Below are 12243 nucleotides of genomic sequence, written 5' to 3' on the forward strand. Positions count from 1 at the left end.
CCCCTCTGTATTATTCGTGCCCCCTCTTGTGCCCCCCAGTTGAAAAAAATCTTAGAATTGCCCCTGATCACAAGTATATAAATTAAAGCTGCGGTAGGTAACTTTTGACGCTCTAGCGGTTAATAAACAGAACTGCTTGCGTCTTGCGGAAGAACATCGTAGCCGGAACTACTTCTCTCTGTTTATGTCTATGAAGAATCACAAAGGTACTGGGTTACTCCGCCGCGGTACCCCCGAAGCAATCTAAAATAGTCCGAATATAAACACTTATTATAGGTGCACCCTAGTGATTCAGGACAAGCTAAAAACACGGTTTGGAAAATGGATTCATGGTGTACTCGCTTATTATATACATTTTTCTACATTTTGAACACAAACAAAGTTACGGACCGCAGCTCTGATTGGTTATTTTTTACCGGGAGCGATGTATTTTCTGCAAATGGCAATAGGACCACTGGGAGGAGCCAGAGGAGCTTGATTTTTTCACAGATTATCTGTCTCATATTCTACTGTCAGGACATAATGACAGGTTTAACAAATATGTAAAAAATATTTTTTTACAAAAGTTCCCTACAGCACCTTTAATACCTTTATTTTGCAAGGATTCTTTAAATTGATCAAGTGTGACAAAGACATTTATAACAAAATATTTCAGTAACACTTTAGAATAGGTAACACCTATTAGTTGCTTATTAGCATGCATTTTACTAGAATATTAGCCATGTGTTAGTGTTAATTAAGAACATATTAATGCCTTATTCTACATCCCTAATCGTAACCAATACCTAAACCTAACAACTACCTTACTAATTATTAATAAGCAGCAAATTAAGAATTTATTGAGAGAAATGTCATAGTTAATACTTAACAAGTGTTACCTATTCTGAAGTGTTACCTATATTTCTATTTCACATAAATTTTGTTCTTCTGAACTTTCTATCAAAGAAACCTGAAAAATCTGTTTTCAACTTAATAATGATAAATGTTTTTTAACAGCAAATCAGGATATTAAAATTATTTCTGAAGATCGTGTGACTGAAGAAGAAATGATGCTGAAAATACAGCTGTGCATCACAGGAATAAATTACACTTTAAAATACATTCAAGTAGAAAGCAGTTATTTTAAATTGTAAACATATTTCAAAATTTCACAGTTTTTGCTGTACTTTGGATCAAATAAATGTAGGTTTGGTGAGCAGAAGAGACTTTAAAAAACATTACACATCTTATAGTTCAAAAACTTCTGTCTGGTAGGGTATATATAATATATTTAAAACCCCAGTTTTTTATATTACGATGATGAAAAAGTTGTTTGAATCACTGATTCAACGACTCACTGTCACGGTTGGTGTCACCCTCTCCCTCACCCTCCTCTGTGTGTTACGCGTCAGCACTGGTTGGTTTTGTGGGCGTCTCCAGTATTTCTGTGATAATATAAATGACTGTAAGACAGCAATAATACTGTGTAGTTAAAAAGACAGTGTGTGAAGATGTTTTTTAACCCAAACATGCTAACTGCTCTCTCTGTGTCAGCGGCAGTGTGAACATGGATCTGAATGATCCGGTAAGACTTTGTCAAAGGTTTAATAGACTCGGGCAATCGTTGTCTTTTAGAAATGAGATCGAGAGTATGCTTGAATCGAGATTGCGATCTTTTAACGATTAATCGTGCAGCTCTAAATGCAAGGTCTTCCCTGAAAGAGACGAGGTCTGGATGGGAGCATATGTTGATCTAGAACTTGGATACACCTTTCAGCATTGATGGAGCTCATCTTTCCAGATGTGTAAGCTGCCCATGCCACACACACTCATGCAACCCCATACAATCAGAGATGCAGCTTCTGAACTGAGCGCTGATAACAACTTGGGGTGTCCTTGTCCTCTTTAGTCCGGATGACATGGGGTCCCAGTTTTCCGAAAAGAACTTCAAATTTTGATTCGTCTGACCACAGAACAGTTTTCCACTTTGCCACAGTCCATTTTAAATGAGCCTTAGCCCCGAGAAAACGCCTGTGCTTCTGGATCATGTTTAGATATGGCTTCTTTGTTGACCTACAGAGTTTTAGCCAGCAACGACGAATGGCACAGTGGATTGTGTTCACCGACATTGTTTTCTATAAGTATTCCTGAGCCCATGTTGTTATTTCCATTACAGTATCATTCCTGTACGTGATGCAGTGCCGTCTAAGAGCTGAAGATCACGGGCATCCAGTATGGTTTTCCAGCCTTGACCCTTACACACAGAGATTGTTGCAGATTCTCTGAATCTTTGGATGATATTATGCACTGTAGATGATGCATATTATACTATGTCCAAAAAAGAGGGCAAATACATCAGTAACTTCAGAAATGCATAATTAAAATAAGAACTATGTCTCAAAAAGATAGATTTTACTCCATTTATTTTTGTCTTAGAATATCTTTAGTTGTTAGCTGCTGTTGTTTTTGTCATTTATTCACATTAAGTCTGAAGCTTGAACTTTGACCTGCATTTGTTATCAGACCCGGAAGACAGAACAGGTTTGTTTCCTTTTGTAAAGTAAACGGCGACTCCTACAAACTTCTTCCTGCTCTCATTTTATCAACATTGAAAGAAACGTCTAGATGATGAAACCTCAAAATACAGGTATCATAAATAAAGTTTGTTATGTGAAACTTAATTGTGACGTGCAACATTAAATAACGACTTTAGTTTATTTATGAATGTAATAGCTGCATGAGCAGCAGTTTCACTTTCATATTCTGTCCCAGAACTAAAGCTAATCTGTGTAAAACAAAATGTGCTCAGTGTTTAGTGTTTTTGGTTTATGTTCACTTGACTTGATGCTGGAGCAGAAACATGCAGAACTGCTGCATAAATACTGAATGTACTGTAGAATCAGAGTGTGTCTTATTTCTGTCACACGAGTGTCATCAGAGTGTGTTTGTTCATTGATTCACAGCAAGAGATTCATGATTCAAGCTACTGCAGTTAAACAGAAAACTGAACGACAAACAGCAGGCAGAAAAACTACAGAACAGTGATGGACGAATGAACAGAGACTGTGTTACTGTTTAAAAATCACTAACATCTCTTACAGGATGATGAACAGACAAACGTCAAGAGTCTGAAGACTAAAGAAAGAGAACAGAATATCAACATGTCAACCTCAGAAACCACAGGTAAAAAACACAGTCACATCATTGCTTACAATTATTCTAAAAGAACATCTTCATTCAATTCTGTCAATAAAATATGAATCTCTTGAAGCACTTGGTTACACTTTATGTCCTTGTTGCGGTGTAAATATAAATTTAAGTGCTGAGTTATATTTATTAACTACATGAACTTACTATATTGTTATCGAAAGGATTAGGGTTTGGCTTGCATGTAATTATGTATAATTATTGTTATTATATTAGTAAGTACATGTAACATGTAACAAGGACACCTTAAAATAAAGTGTTACCAAGCACTTTATTTTCATTCAGAGGCAGTTTACATCATATTTACATCATATCCATTTCTTTTTGCATATTTCATGAAAATGATTAAAAAAAAAATTATTCTAAGCATCTATTATCCTTAACTTAGACCAGTTTTGCAGTTTTAATAATTTGTGCAAAGATGTTTTCTGTTAGGTAATGAAGGTCTTTTGTTTCATACAGTGGTTGTCATCCACAATCCTCCTCGTAGGAGAAGACGGAGCAAAGAACAACCTCCTCACAGTAAGTCTTTATCTACATAAATAAAATTATGTGTTGTAATTATGGGGAAACTATCTCCATCAAAACACAAGTGATTAACTGTATCTTCTGCTGTTGGATTCTATTATTTGATCTGTGATGCTGGATTAAGATCAAGATCCTGGCATCATAACATGTTACATATCACATGTGTTACTGTATGATGTGAGGATTGTGGACACTGAATGTCTGATTTGACTCTTTACAGTGAGGATTGTTGTTCTGGGTTCGAGTGTGTCAGAAAACAGTCTGGTGGGAAACTTCATCTTAGGACGAGCAGCGTTTGACAGTGAAGCTCCTCCAGATGTTGTAGAGAGAGTCGGAAGAAGACTGAAGGACAGACACCTGATGATCATCACCAGTCCTCAGCTGCTCCAGAGGAACATCTCAGATCATCAGATCACACAGACAGTGAGAGAGTGTGTGTTTCTGTCTGATCCAGGACCTCATGTGATCCTTCTGCTCCTCAAACATGAGCCGTGTTCAGCAGAAGATCAGGAGCGTGTGGAGAAGGTGCTGCTCTCTTTCTCTGAGCAGGTTTATCAACACACCATGGTGCTCACAACACAAGAGACCAATGAAACCAATGACATCCTACAGAACATCATTCAGAAGTGTGCAAACAGACACTTCAGTCTTCAGAGAAGCAGCTCTCCTGACGATCTCCTGCAGATGTTTGAGGACATTGTGAAGATGAACGATGGACTGTGTCTGGATTGTGCTGAAGGTTCACAGTATTTCACAATGGATGATATTGTATGATTAAATTTGATGTTTATATAGATACATTATCATTTTTATTTTCTTCTGTTCTCGGTTTCAGAGTGTAAAAAGCTGAATCTGGTTGTGTGCGGGAGTGACAGGACATTGAAATCCTTCATATCAGATCTGATCCTGCAGCAGAAAGACAGAAGATCAGACGTGGAGCTTCATGTAATAGATCTTCCAGCTCTGATCCGTCTCTCAGAGGAGGAAGTGATGCGTCAGACTCACCGCTGTGTGTCTCTCTGTCATCCTGGAATACATGTGTTCATCCTCATCATTCCTGGTGCTCCACTTAATAATGAAGACAGAGCAGAAATAGAGAAGATCCAGAGGATCTTCAGCTCAAGAGTCAACAAACACATCATGATCCTCATAAAGCAGAATTCAGAGCATCAGACAGAAGAACTCAATGAAGAAACACAGTCTGTCATTGAGAGATTTGGAGGAAGACATCATTTCATTGGGCCAAACACACAGGTGTCCACATTGATGGAGAAACTGGAGCAGATGGTTGAGGAAAACAGAGGAGAGTTTTTCTCCACAGAGACATTGATGGAGACGCAGATGAAAAAACTGCTGAAATTTGAAGAGATGAAGAAGAAAATTCAGTCACTAGAAACACATTTACTGTCACAAGGTAATGAGCAGAACGTCTTAGGTTACGAATGAGAGGGAACGAGACACAGCGTCCTCTAGGGGCCGCTATGGGGAACACCTCGTCGTGACCCGTGTCTGAAGCATACTTAGAAAAACTCCAACATGTTGGCCGGCGACAGCCTCTGACGTCACTACCGGCGCAATTATAAATAGTGCTGAGGGGAGTGCAGATCAGAATCATGGCGAACACTAAGTACCAACCCTACCATTTCACTGGGAGTTGCCCCTGGGTAGTTTAGACGGCTGTCTATGACAGTATCCCTTACAGCCAAAGGCCTAAGCTACATAACCAACTTAATTGTTAGGGCCTCGGCCCAGGGTAGAGCTGAAGGCTTGGAATCAGGAAAGATTCCTTTAAAGAGATATGGCTAAGAACCTAGCATTTCTACCAAGTCTTGCCTGTCACACAGGGGCTACCGCTAGCTTACGCATAAGCTTGCTGAAAGAGCTGTCTCGACAGTTCTCTAGTAGCAACACCCTGTTTAGATAGGTATCCGAGGATACATAGGTGGAGCGGTGCCCAAGATGAACGAGGCTTTTACCAACTCAAGAAAGGGCACGAAGCAACCGCGCGAAGCCCTCACCATATAGGATTTTAGAAAGAACGCAGAATACTAGCATGCAAACTTACCACAATGTGGATTTCAGAAAGTGTGCAAAGACTTCACATGCACACTTACCATAGCATGGATTTTAAAATACTGTTCTAAGGAGGGGCTCTCGTGGCACTCTGATAGAGCAGCTCATAGATGGAATTGGCCCGGGAGCAGAGCAATTGGGGGAAGAAATGCTACTACTACTAAAAGAATCAAACATAATTTTTTTAAGGTTTAAATCGCACAACATTTCTTCCATGTTTTATTTTTAGTGGTTAATCCCCTTTGTTTACCAAAGAAGTAAGTTTGCTTAGTTTTCAACAATTAAAAGATAAATTAAATTAATGTTTTATGCCTTCATTTGATAACCAGAAAAATGCGAATACACAAAATAATTCCTGAGGGGGAAAAACATTTCATAAGGCTATTTTAAGGAAAAAATTGAATAAATTTAAGTTGTTTTCATGCATTTAAATAATTAGACATGCTAAAACACAGAATTAGGTAACAATAAAACATATGGTGAATAAAAAAAATAAATAAAAAACATTTCATAGGTCCATAAATATGACATTTTTGTAAAACTTTTAATAAATTGATGTGAAAATGTAGAAGTTTTATGATTTTAATGAATTAGACCTGCTTTTGCTTTTGCTTTTGTGATAGAAAAATTTAAACGAAAAAAAAATGGAATCCAGAAAAATTTAAATGGAATTTGGGAAAAAATAAAATGGATTTCATAGGGCCCTATTAATGTTTATTTGCTATTCTGCACCAGGTTAGCCCATCAGTGGGAGCACGGTAACATGTTCAAGTACCTGCAGCATCATACACTCATATGTTTTCATGAGGTTTTCACAAATAAAGCTCTTGAGGAAATTGTACCCCTGTGAAAATATATTAATAATTTATAATATTTATATTCAAGTTCATAGATTTGATATTTGTAGTTGAAAACAGCCCTGTGAGAAATTCATTGTAAAATTCATAAAAAGTAAAAAGTTAATAGATTTAAAATTGATGGAAAGGTCAGATTAGTTCCTTCAGAAAGACCGTTGGTTAGCTAGATCATTTAAAATATCCTAAACTTTTTTTGACCCTGCCTCTTAAAAGAATCGGAATCGAGAATCGTTAGGAACCGATATAGAAACAATGAATCAAAATCGGAATCGGAATCATTCAAATTCAAACGATACACAACCCTACTCATATGCCACCCTTTTTGGAAAAAGGGGATAAACAAAGAAAGATCGGTGTTCCACAGGAAATTAAGATTATTACAAAAGTCAATCTAATCATTTTGGCCAATCACTGAACTACTACTGGAGCAGTCAAGCTGAAAGTTTTACTGTAATTCTACAAACTGAATCATTTGTGTTTGAAAATAAATCTATGAAATACAACAAAATAATTCATATTCAAAAGTTAAAATCTGTAATGTATCCTGATCCATTTTAAACATGGAGCTCATAGGGAAACTCATTTGTTGTGCTGCATATTTCTTTTTAAAATATTTGTACTAAAATGGTGATTTTAAACTGTGCAGATAATATGAATTTTACAGAGCGCAACTGATTAGAAATATAGAAAAACACACGATGTGTCTCTGGCATGTAAATCTGGCTTCTTACATAAATACTTACCAAGCAGATAGCAGACCTCTTTTTATTCTTTTACAGAATCCCGTTTCGTATGGGAAAAAAACTTTAGGCTGTAAAACTGATGCTTTTCCTCTGTTACAGGTTCAACAGAGAGAGAAGATGATCTGAGGATTGTGCTGCTGGGAAAAACTGGAGTCGGGAAGAGTGCAACTGGAAACAGCATCTTAGGAAGAGAAGCATTTACAGCAGAAGCATCTCAAGAGTCTGTTACTAAAGAGTGTCAGAGAGAAACAGATGAAATCAACGACAGACACATTACTGTGATCGACACTCCAGGACTGTTTGATACTGATCTCAGTAATGAAGAAATACAGAGAGAAATCAGCAACAGCATCTCCATGATCCTGCCTGGACCACATGTGTTCATCATCGTGCTCAGTTTAGGACAACGATTCACTAAAGAAGAAGCAACAGCTGTGGAGATCATCCAGGAGACGTTTGGAGAGAAATCGTTAATGTTCACCATGGTGCTCTTCACCAGAGGAGATGATTTGAAGAACAAAACCATTGATCAATGTTTGGGAAAACCTGGATCTGCCCTTAGAAACCTGATTGATGAGTGTGGAAACAGATTCCATGTGTTCAATAATAAAGAGACTGGAGACCGAACACAGGTGACTGAACTACTGCAGAAGATAGACAACATGGTGAAGACAAACGGAGGGAGTTACTACTCATGTAAGATATTCAGAGAGATGGAGAGAGAAATACAAGAACAACAGAAGAACATACTGATGGAGAGAATCAGAGAACGAGAAGAAGAGATGAAGAAACTAGAAAGAAGAGAAAGAGAGGATGAAGATGGAGGAACATCACGAGAAAGAGAGAAGAGAAGAAGAGTTTAGAGAGAGAGAAGAACAATATAAAGGAGAGATTAAAGAAATAAAGGAGAAAGAGAGAGAGATGAGAGAGGAGATGAAAAGAGAACGAGAGGAATGGGAGAAACAGAGACAACAGGAAAGACAAAGAAGAGAAGAAGAGGAGGAGAAATGGAGAAAGAAAGAACAGGAAATGCAGGATGAATATAATCAGAGACTTAAACAAGAGGAAGAGAGAATGAAGATGATTAAAGAAGAACGACAGAATCAGGACAAAGAGAGAGACAGAAGAGAAGAGCAACTGAAAAAAGAAATAACAGACCAAGAGAAACAACTGAAAGAGATGAGACAAGAACGAGAGACATTTAGACATGAAATAGAGGATGTGAAGAAAGAAAAAGAAAGACAACAGCTCAAATACGACACAGAAATAGAAATACTGATGAACAGAATAGAGAATGACAAGAATAAAAGAGAAGAAGAATATAAAACACTAATGAAAGAGAGAGAAGAGCTTCAATCTAAACATGAAGCAGAAGAAAACAAGATGAAGATCCTGATGGAGAAACTGAACAGAGAAAGAGAAGAACTGATGAAGAAACATGAAGAAGAGAATGAGAGAATGAAGATAAAGATGGAGGAAGAACGACAGAATCATGACACAGAGAGAAAGAGAAGAGAAGAAGAGTTTAATGAGAGAGAAGAGAGATATAAAAGAGAAATGAAGGAACAGGAGGAGCAGATGAGAGAAGAGATGAAAAGTGTAAAAGAGGAGTGTAAGAATGAAAGAAAGGAAATGAGGAAAGAAATAGAGACTATAAAGAAAGAAAAAGAAAATCTTCAGATCAGATACGACACAGAAACAGACAGAATGATGAACAGAATAGAGAATGAAAGACAACATCATGAGAAAGAGAGAAAGAGAAGAGAGGAAGACATTAAAGAAAGAGAAGAACAATATAAAACACAAATAAAGGAGAAAGAGAGAGAGATGAAGGAGGTGATGAAGAGAGAAAGAGAGGAATGGGAGAAACAGAAAGAAGAAGAGAGACGAAGAGAAAAAGAAGTTGAGAAAAGAAGAGAGAGAGAGAAACAGATTTGTGATGAAGAGATTCAGAGACTGAAGAGTGAAATGGAGAGAATAATCAGAGAGAAAGATAGAATAGAAAGAGAGAGACGAGAACAAGTAGAGGATTCAGAGAAGAGAATGAAAGAAGAAAGAAAGATGAGAGAAGATGAACAGAAGACTCTTGAAGAACAGCATGAAGAAGAACTGAAGAGAAGACGAGTGGATGTGAGAGAGGAATATGAAAGAGAGGAAGAGGAGAAGAAGAAGATCTGCCCTGAAACTGATCCTTCACTGCAGGTGAGAAATGTCAAGAGAACATATTAATGAACTAAACAATATCTTATGATTGAGCTCAAAAGAAGACTTTTTGATTATACACAGATTTGTCAAAGTTTTCTCACTATTATATTTATGATTATATTTATATATAATTATTGTATTAATAAATTCAGATAATTATTATATTATATTCATAATTAAATTATTTTATTATGTAAGAAAGTTCAGATTTCATGACAAGTCTGTTTAAATCTAATAATGATTATAAATAAGGGGTAATGGACATCCAGTCAGTTGTTATCTCAGAATAAACCCTGACAGGGTGATCAGGATCCTGAAGTGAAGTGGAGTTTATTCTCAACCAGCTGGATGTACTGTACATTATCCCGCTTGTTACACAGCTACTTGCCACATAAGTAAATAATTAAGCATGAAATAAAGACCATTTCAAAGACGTAAACAATAACAAAGGTGTTGGAATACCACTGTGCATGTGTGGTCCTGAAGCATTTCCGGTACCGCCATTTTTTTAATCTCAGACCTGTCAAACCAATCATGTACTTTTTAAGTCTAGTGAAAACGCAACTGTTGCGGAATTTAAAAACATAAACGGTGATTGGCATTACCTTTTAAATATGACTGAGGCGCCAACTTACAAAGAACATTAAAAGTACTCTTTCTCAAAGCGGCTCTGATTGATGCTGCCTGCGTGTACACGAGAGATGGCTGTAAATGCATATCTCACTGTCTTAGGTGTCTTACATTACAGATGATGGCTTTCCTAAAGACAAAAGTAGGATAACAATTATTTAATTTAATGCACATTAGTTAATTAGAGATTAGACAAGCATAATGAGTGATGAAAAATGTTTATTGTTAGCTTTTGTAAACTACTGCGGTTAACCGTTTCACTATTTAACATTCAAGTTTACAGTATACATTTCTATAACATGTATTTCACTGCATTTATCTGCTGATAAGACCTCTAGGCGCATATGTAAACATTAAAGAAAGAACAATTTTGCATCAAAATTTAAGAGTAAATGTAAATAAATTAAAAATCAATTGGAAAACAACAACCTTCCTTACCTGAATCAAAATGTATGTGCGCTTGTTGAGCTGAGCGGCAGACTACACCCTTTCTGCCTGGGTGTTTTGGCGCTGGGTGTGGCACCCAGCTGCAGATAGTTAATTAGTCACCAGGTGGGAAGGATCTAGTGATTTTAAGGGAATCAGAGTCACCCACAGGATAGAAAGCAGGTTGGCAAGATGTGTAAAAAACTGCTGTGAAGACTGGAACAGAGAATCCTGAACAGCAACCAGCCAGGCCTGATAAAACAGGAAATCCTCTCACCCAATCCTGCTGAAAAGAAGATGGCTGACTCAAAGACACTGGAGCAGCTAAAGAGCAATAGGACATCCGCAAAGCGACAATTCTCACGGCTGGCTAACAACGTAGTCCGAATGCATGCCATCACACCTGAAGAGGAGCTCAGGGACAGTTTCAAAAAGCTCATAATTGAGGCCAACAAGGTCATGGAAGCCAATGATGATGTAGGGGCCCAGTACCTTGTAGAAGCCGAGCTGGATACAGATTCCGAAGGAGTTCCCAGGTTGAATGAGCAGCAAAAGGCCAACCTTGGGAAAACTGCAAGTGAGTGCGAGATGAGATTGAATGAGCTCAAAGAGCTTATCCAAAAGACACTCTGGGCCAACTTTGGAGAAGAGGAACTGACAATGGCAGTGAAGGCTGTGGAGGAGGAAGTAGAGAGTGTGGTGTCCTTTGGACCTGGTGAAAATAAAGAGGTTTTTGACTTCATGTTTGATTACATGGAAAAACTGGTTAAGAGAGCCAAAGAGCTGCACGTACAGTGGAAGTGTTGGGCTCCTCCTGCTGAACGAAAAGGTTTCCAGCTGCAGGTCTTGAGCAGATCATCCCCAAGTTAATGTCAAGAAAAGCTGAGTTCATTCAAGTAAAAGCTAAAGAAGACGCTGAAAGAGTTGTGAGTGCAGCTTCTATCAGCTATCCAACAGCAGCCGTTAGACTGAAGCCTACTTCCCTCCCCAAGTTTACTGGCATCAGGCGAGACTTTCATCGCTGGAAAAGGGACTGGGAGGCCCTCCAGAGGCAAGGAGAACCCACTGGGTCAAAATAAGTCAAAAAGTTTCAGCTTCTTGACAGCTTGGATGAGAAAGTAATGAGAGATCTTCGATTGATGACCTATAACACAGCAGATGACATTTTTCATGTCCTAGAGAATCGGTTTGGAAGCCAAACTGCGATTGCTATTGAAATAGTAGAGGAGCTCCAGAGACTTCCAGCTGCAAAATGTCACCAGCCCAAGAAAATTGTTGAGCTCATCCAAGCCGTGGAGAAGGCCCTTGAAGACCTGAGTGACCTGGGTGACACTAGTGCTTTAAGGAATCCTCTGGTGACAAAGTCAATTGAAAGTAAGCTTCCAAATGCACTGAAGAAAGAGTGGCTTCGACTATCTTCTGGCCTCTCTCAAGAGTCAAGAGAGCATCTACGAACAGCTGGATCAATTGAGGGATGAAGAGCCACTGAGGAAAGAAAACCGATCTGAGCAAAGGCAGGCTAGGACCAGAGCATCAATCCAGTCAAGTAGCAACCTCTCAGGATGTGTAGTCTGTGGGGACATAAAGCATAAGAA

The 12243-nt window shown here is 38.1% G+C and overlaps 1 protein-coding gene across 1 annotated transcript; it reads left to right on the top strand.

Moving 5' to 3' along the window:
- The first annotated feature begins 3123 nt into the window (after window positions 1-3123).
- LOC113040614 (reticulocyte-binding protein 2 homolog a-like) lies at window positions 3124-11518 on the top strand. Its single transcript, XM_026198911.1, has 8 exons — window positions 3124-3162; window positions 3649-3708; window positions 3935-4453; window positions 4544-5128; window positions 7487-8185; window positions 8448-8520; window positions 9280-9589; window positions 10874-11518. The coding sequence occupies exons 1-8, from the start codon at window positions 3141-3143 to the stop codon at window positions 11516-11518; spliced, it is 2913 nt and encodes a 970-aa protein (XP_026054696.1). The 5' UTR covers window positions 3124-3140.
- The last annotated feature ends 725 nt before the right edge of the window (window positions 11519-12243 follow it).

This window comes from Carassius auratus, chromosome 22 (genome assembly GCF_003368295.1).
Source record: "Carassius auratus strain Wakin chromosome 22, ASM336829v1, whole genome shotgun sequence".
NCBI lineage: Eukaryota > Metazoa > Chordata > Actinopteri > Cypriniformes > Cyprinidae > Carassius > Carassius auratus.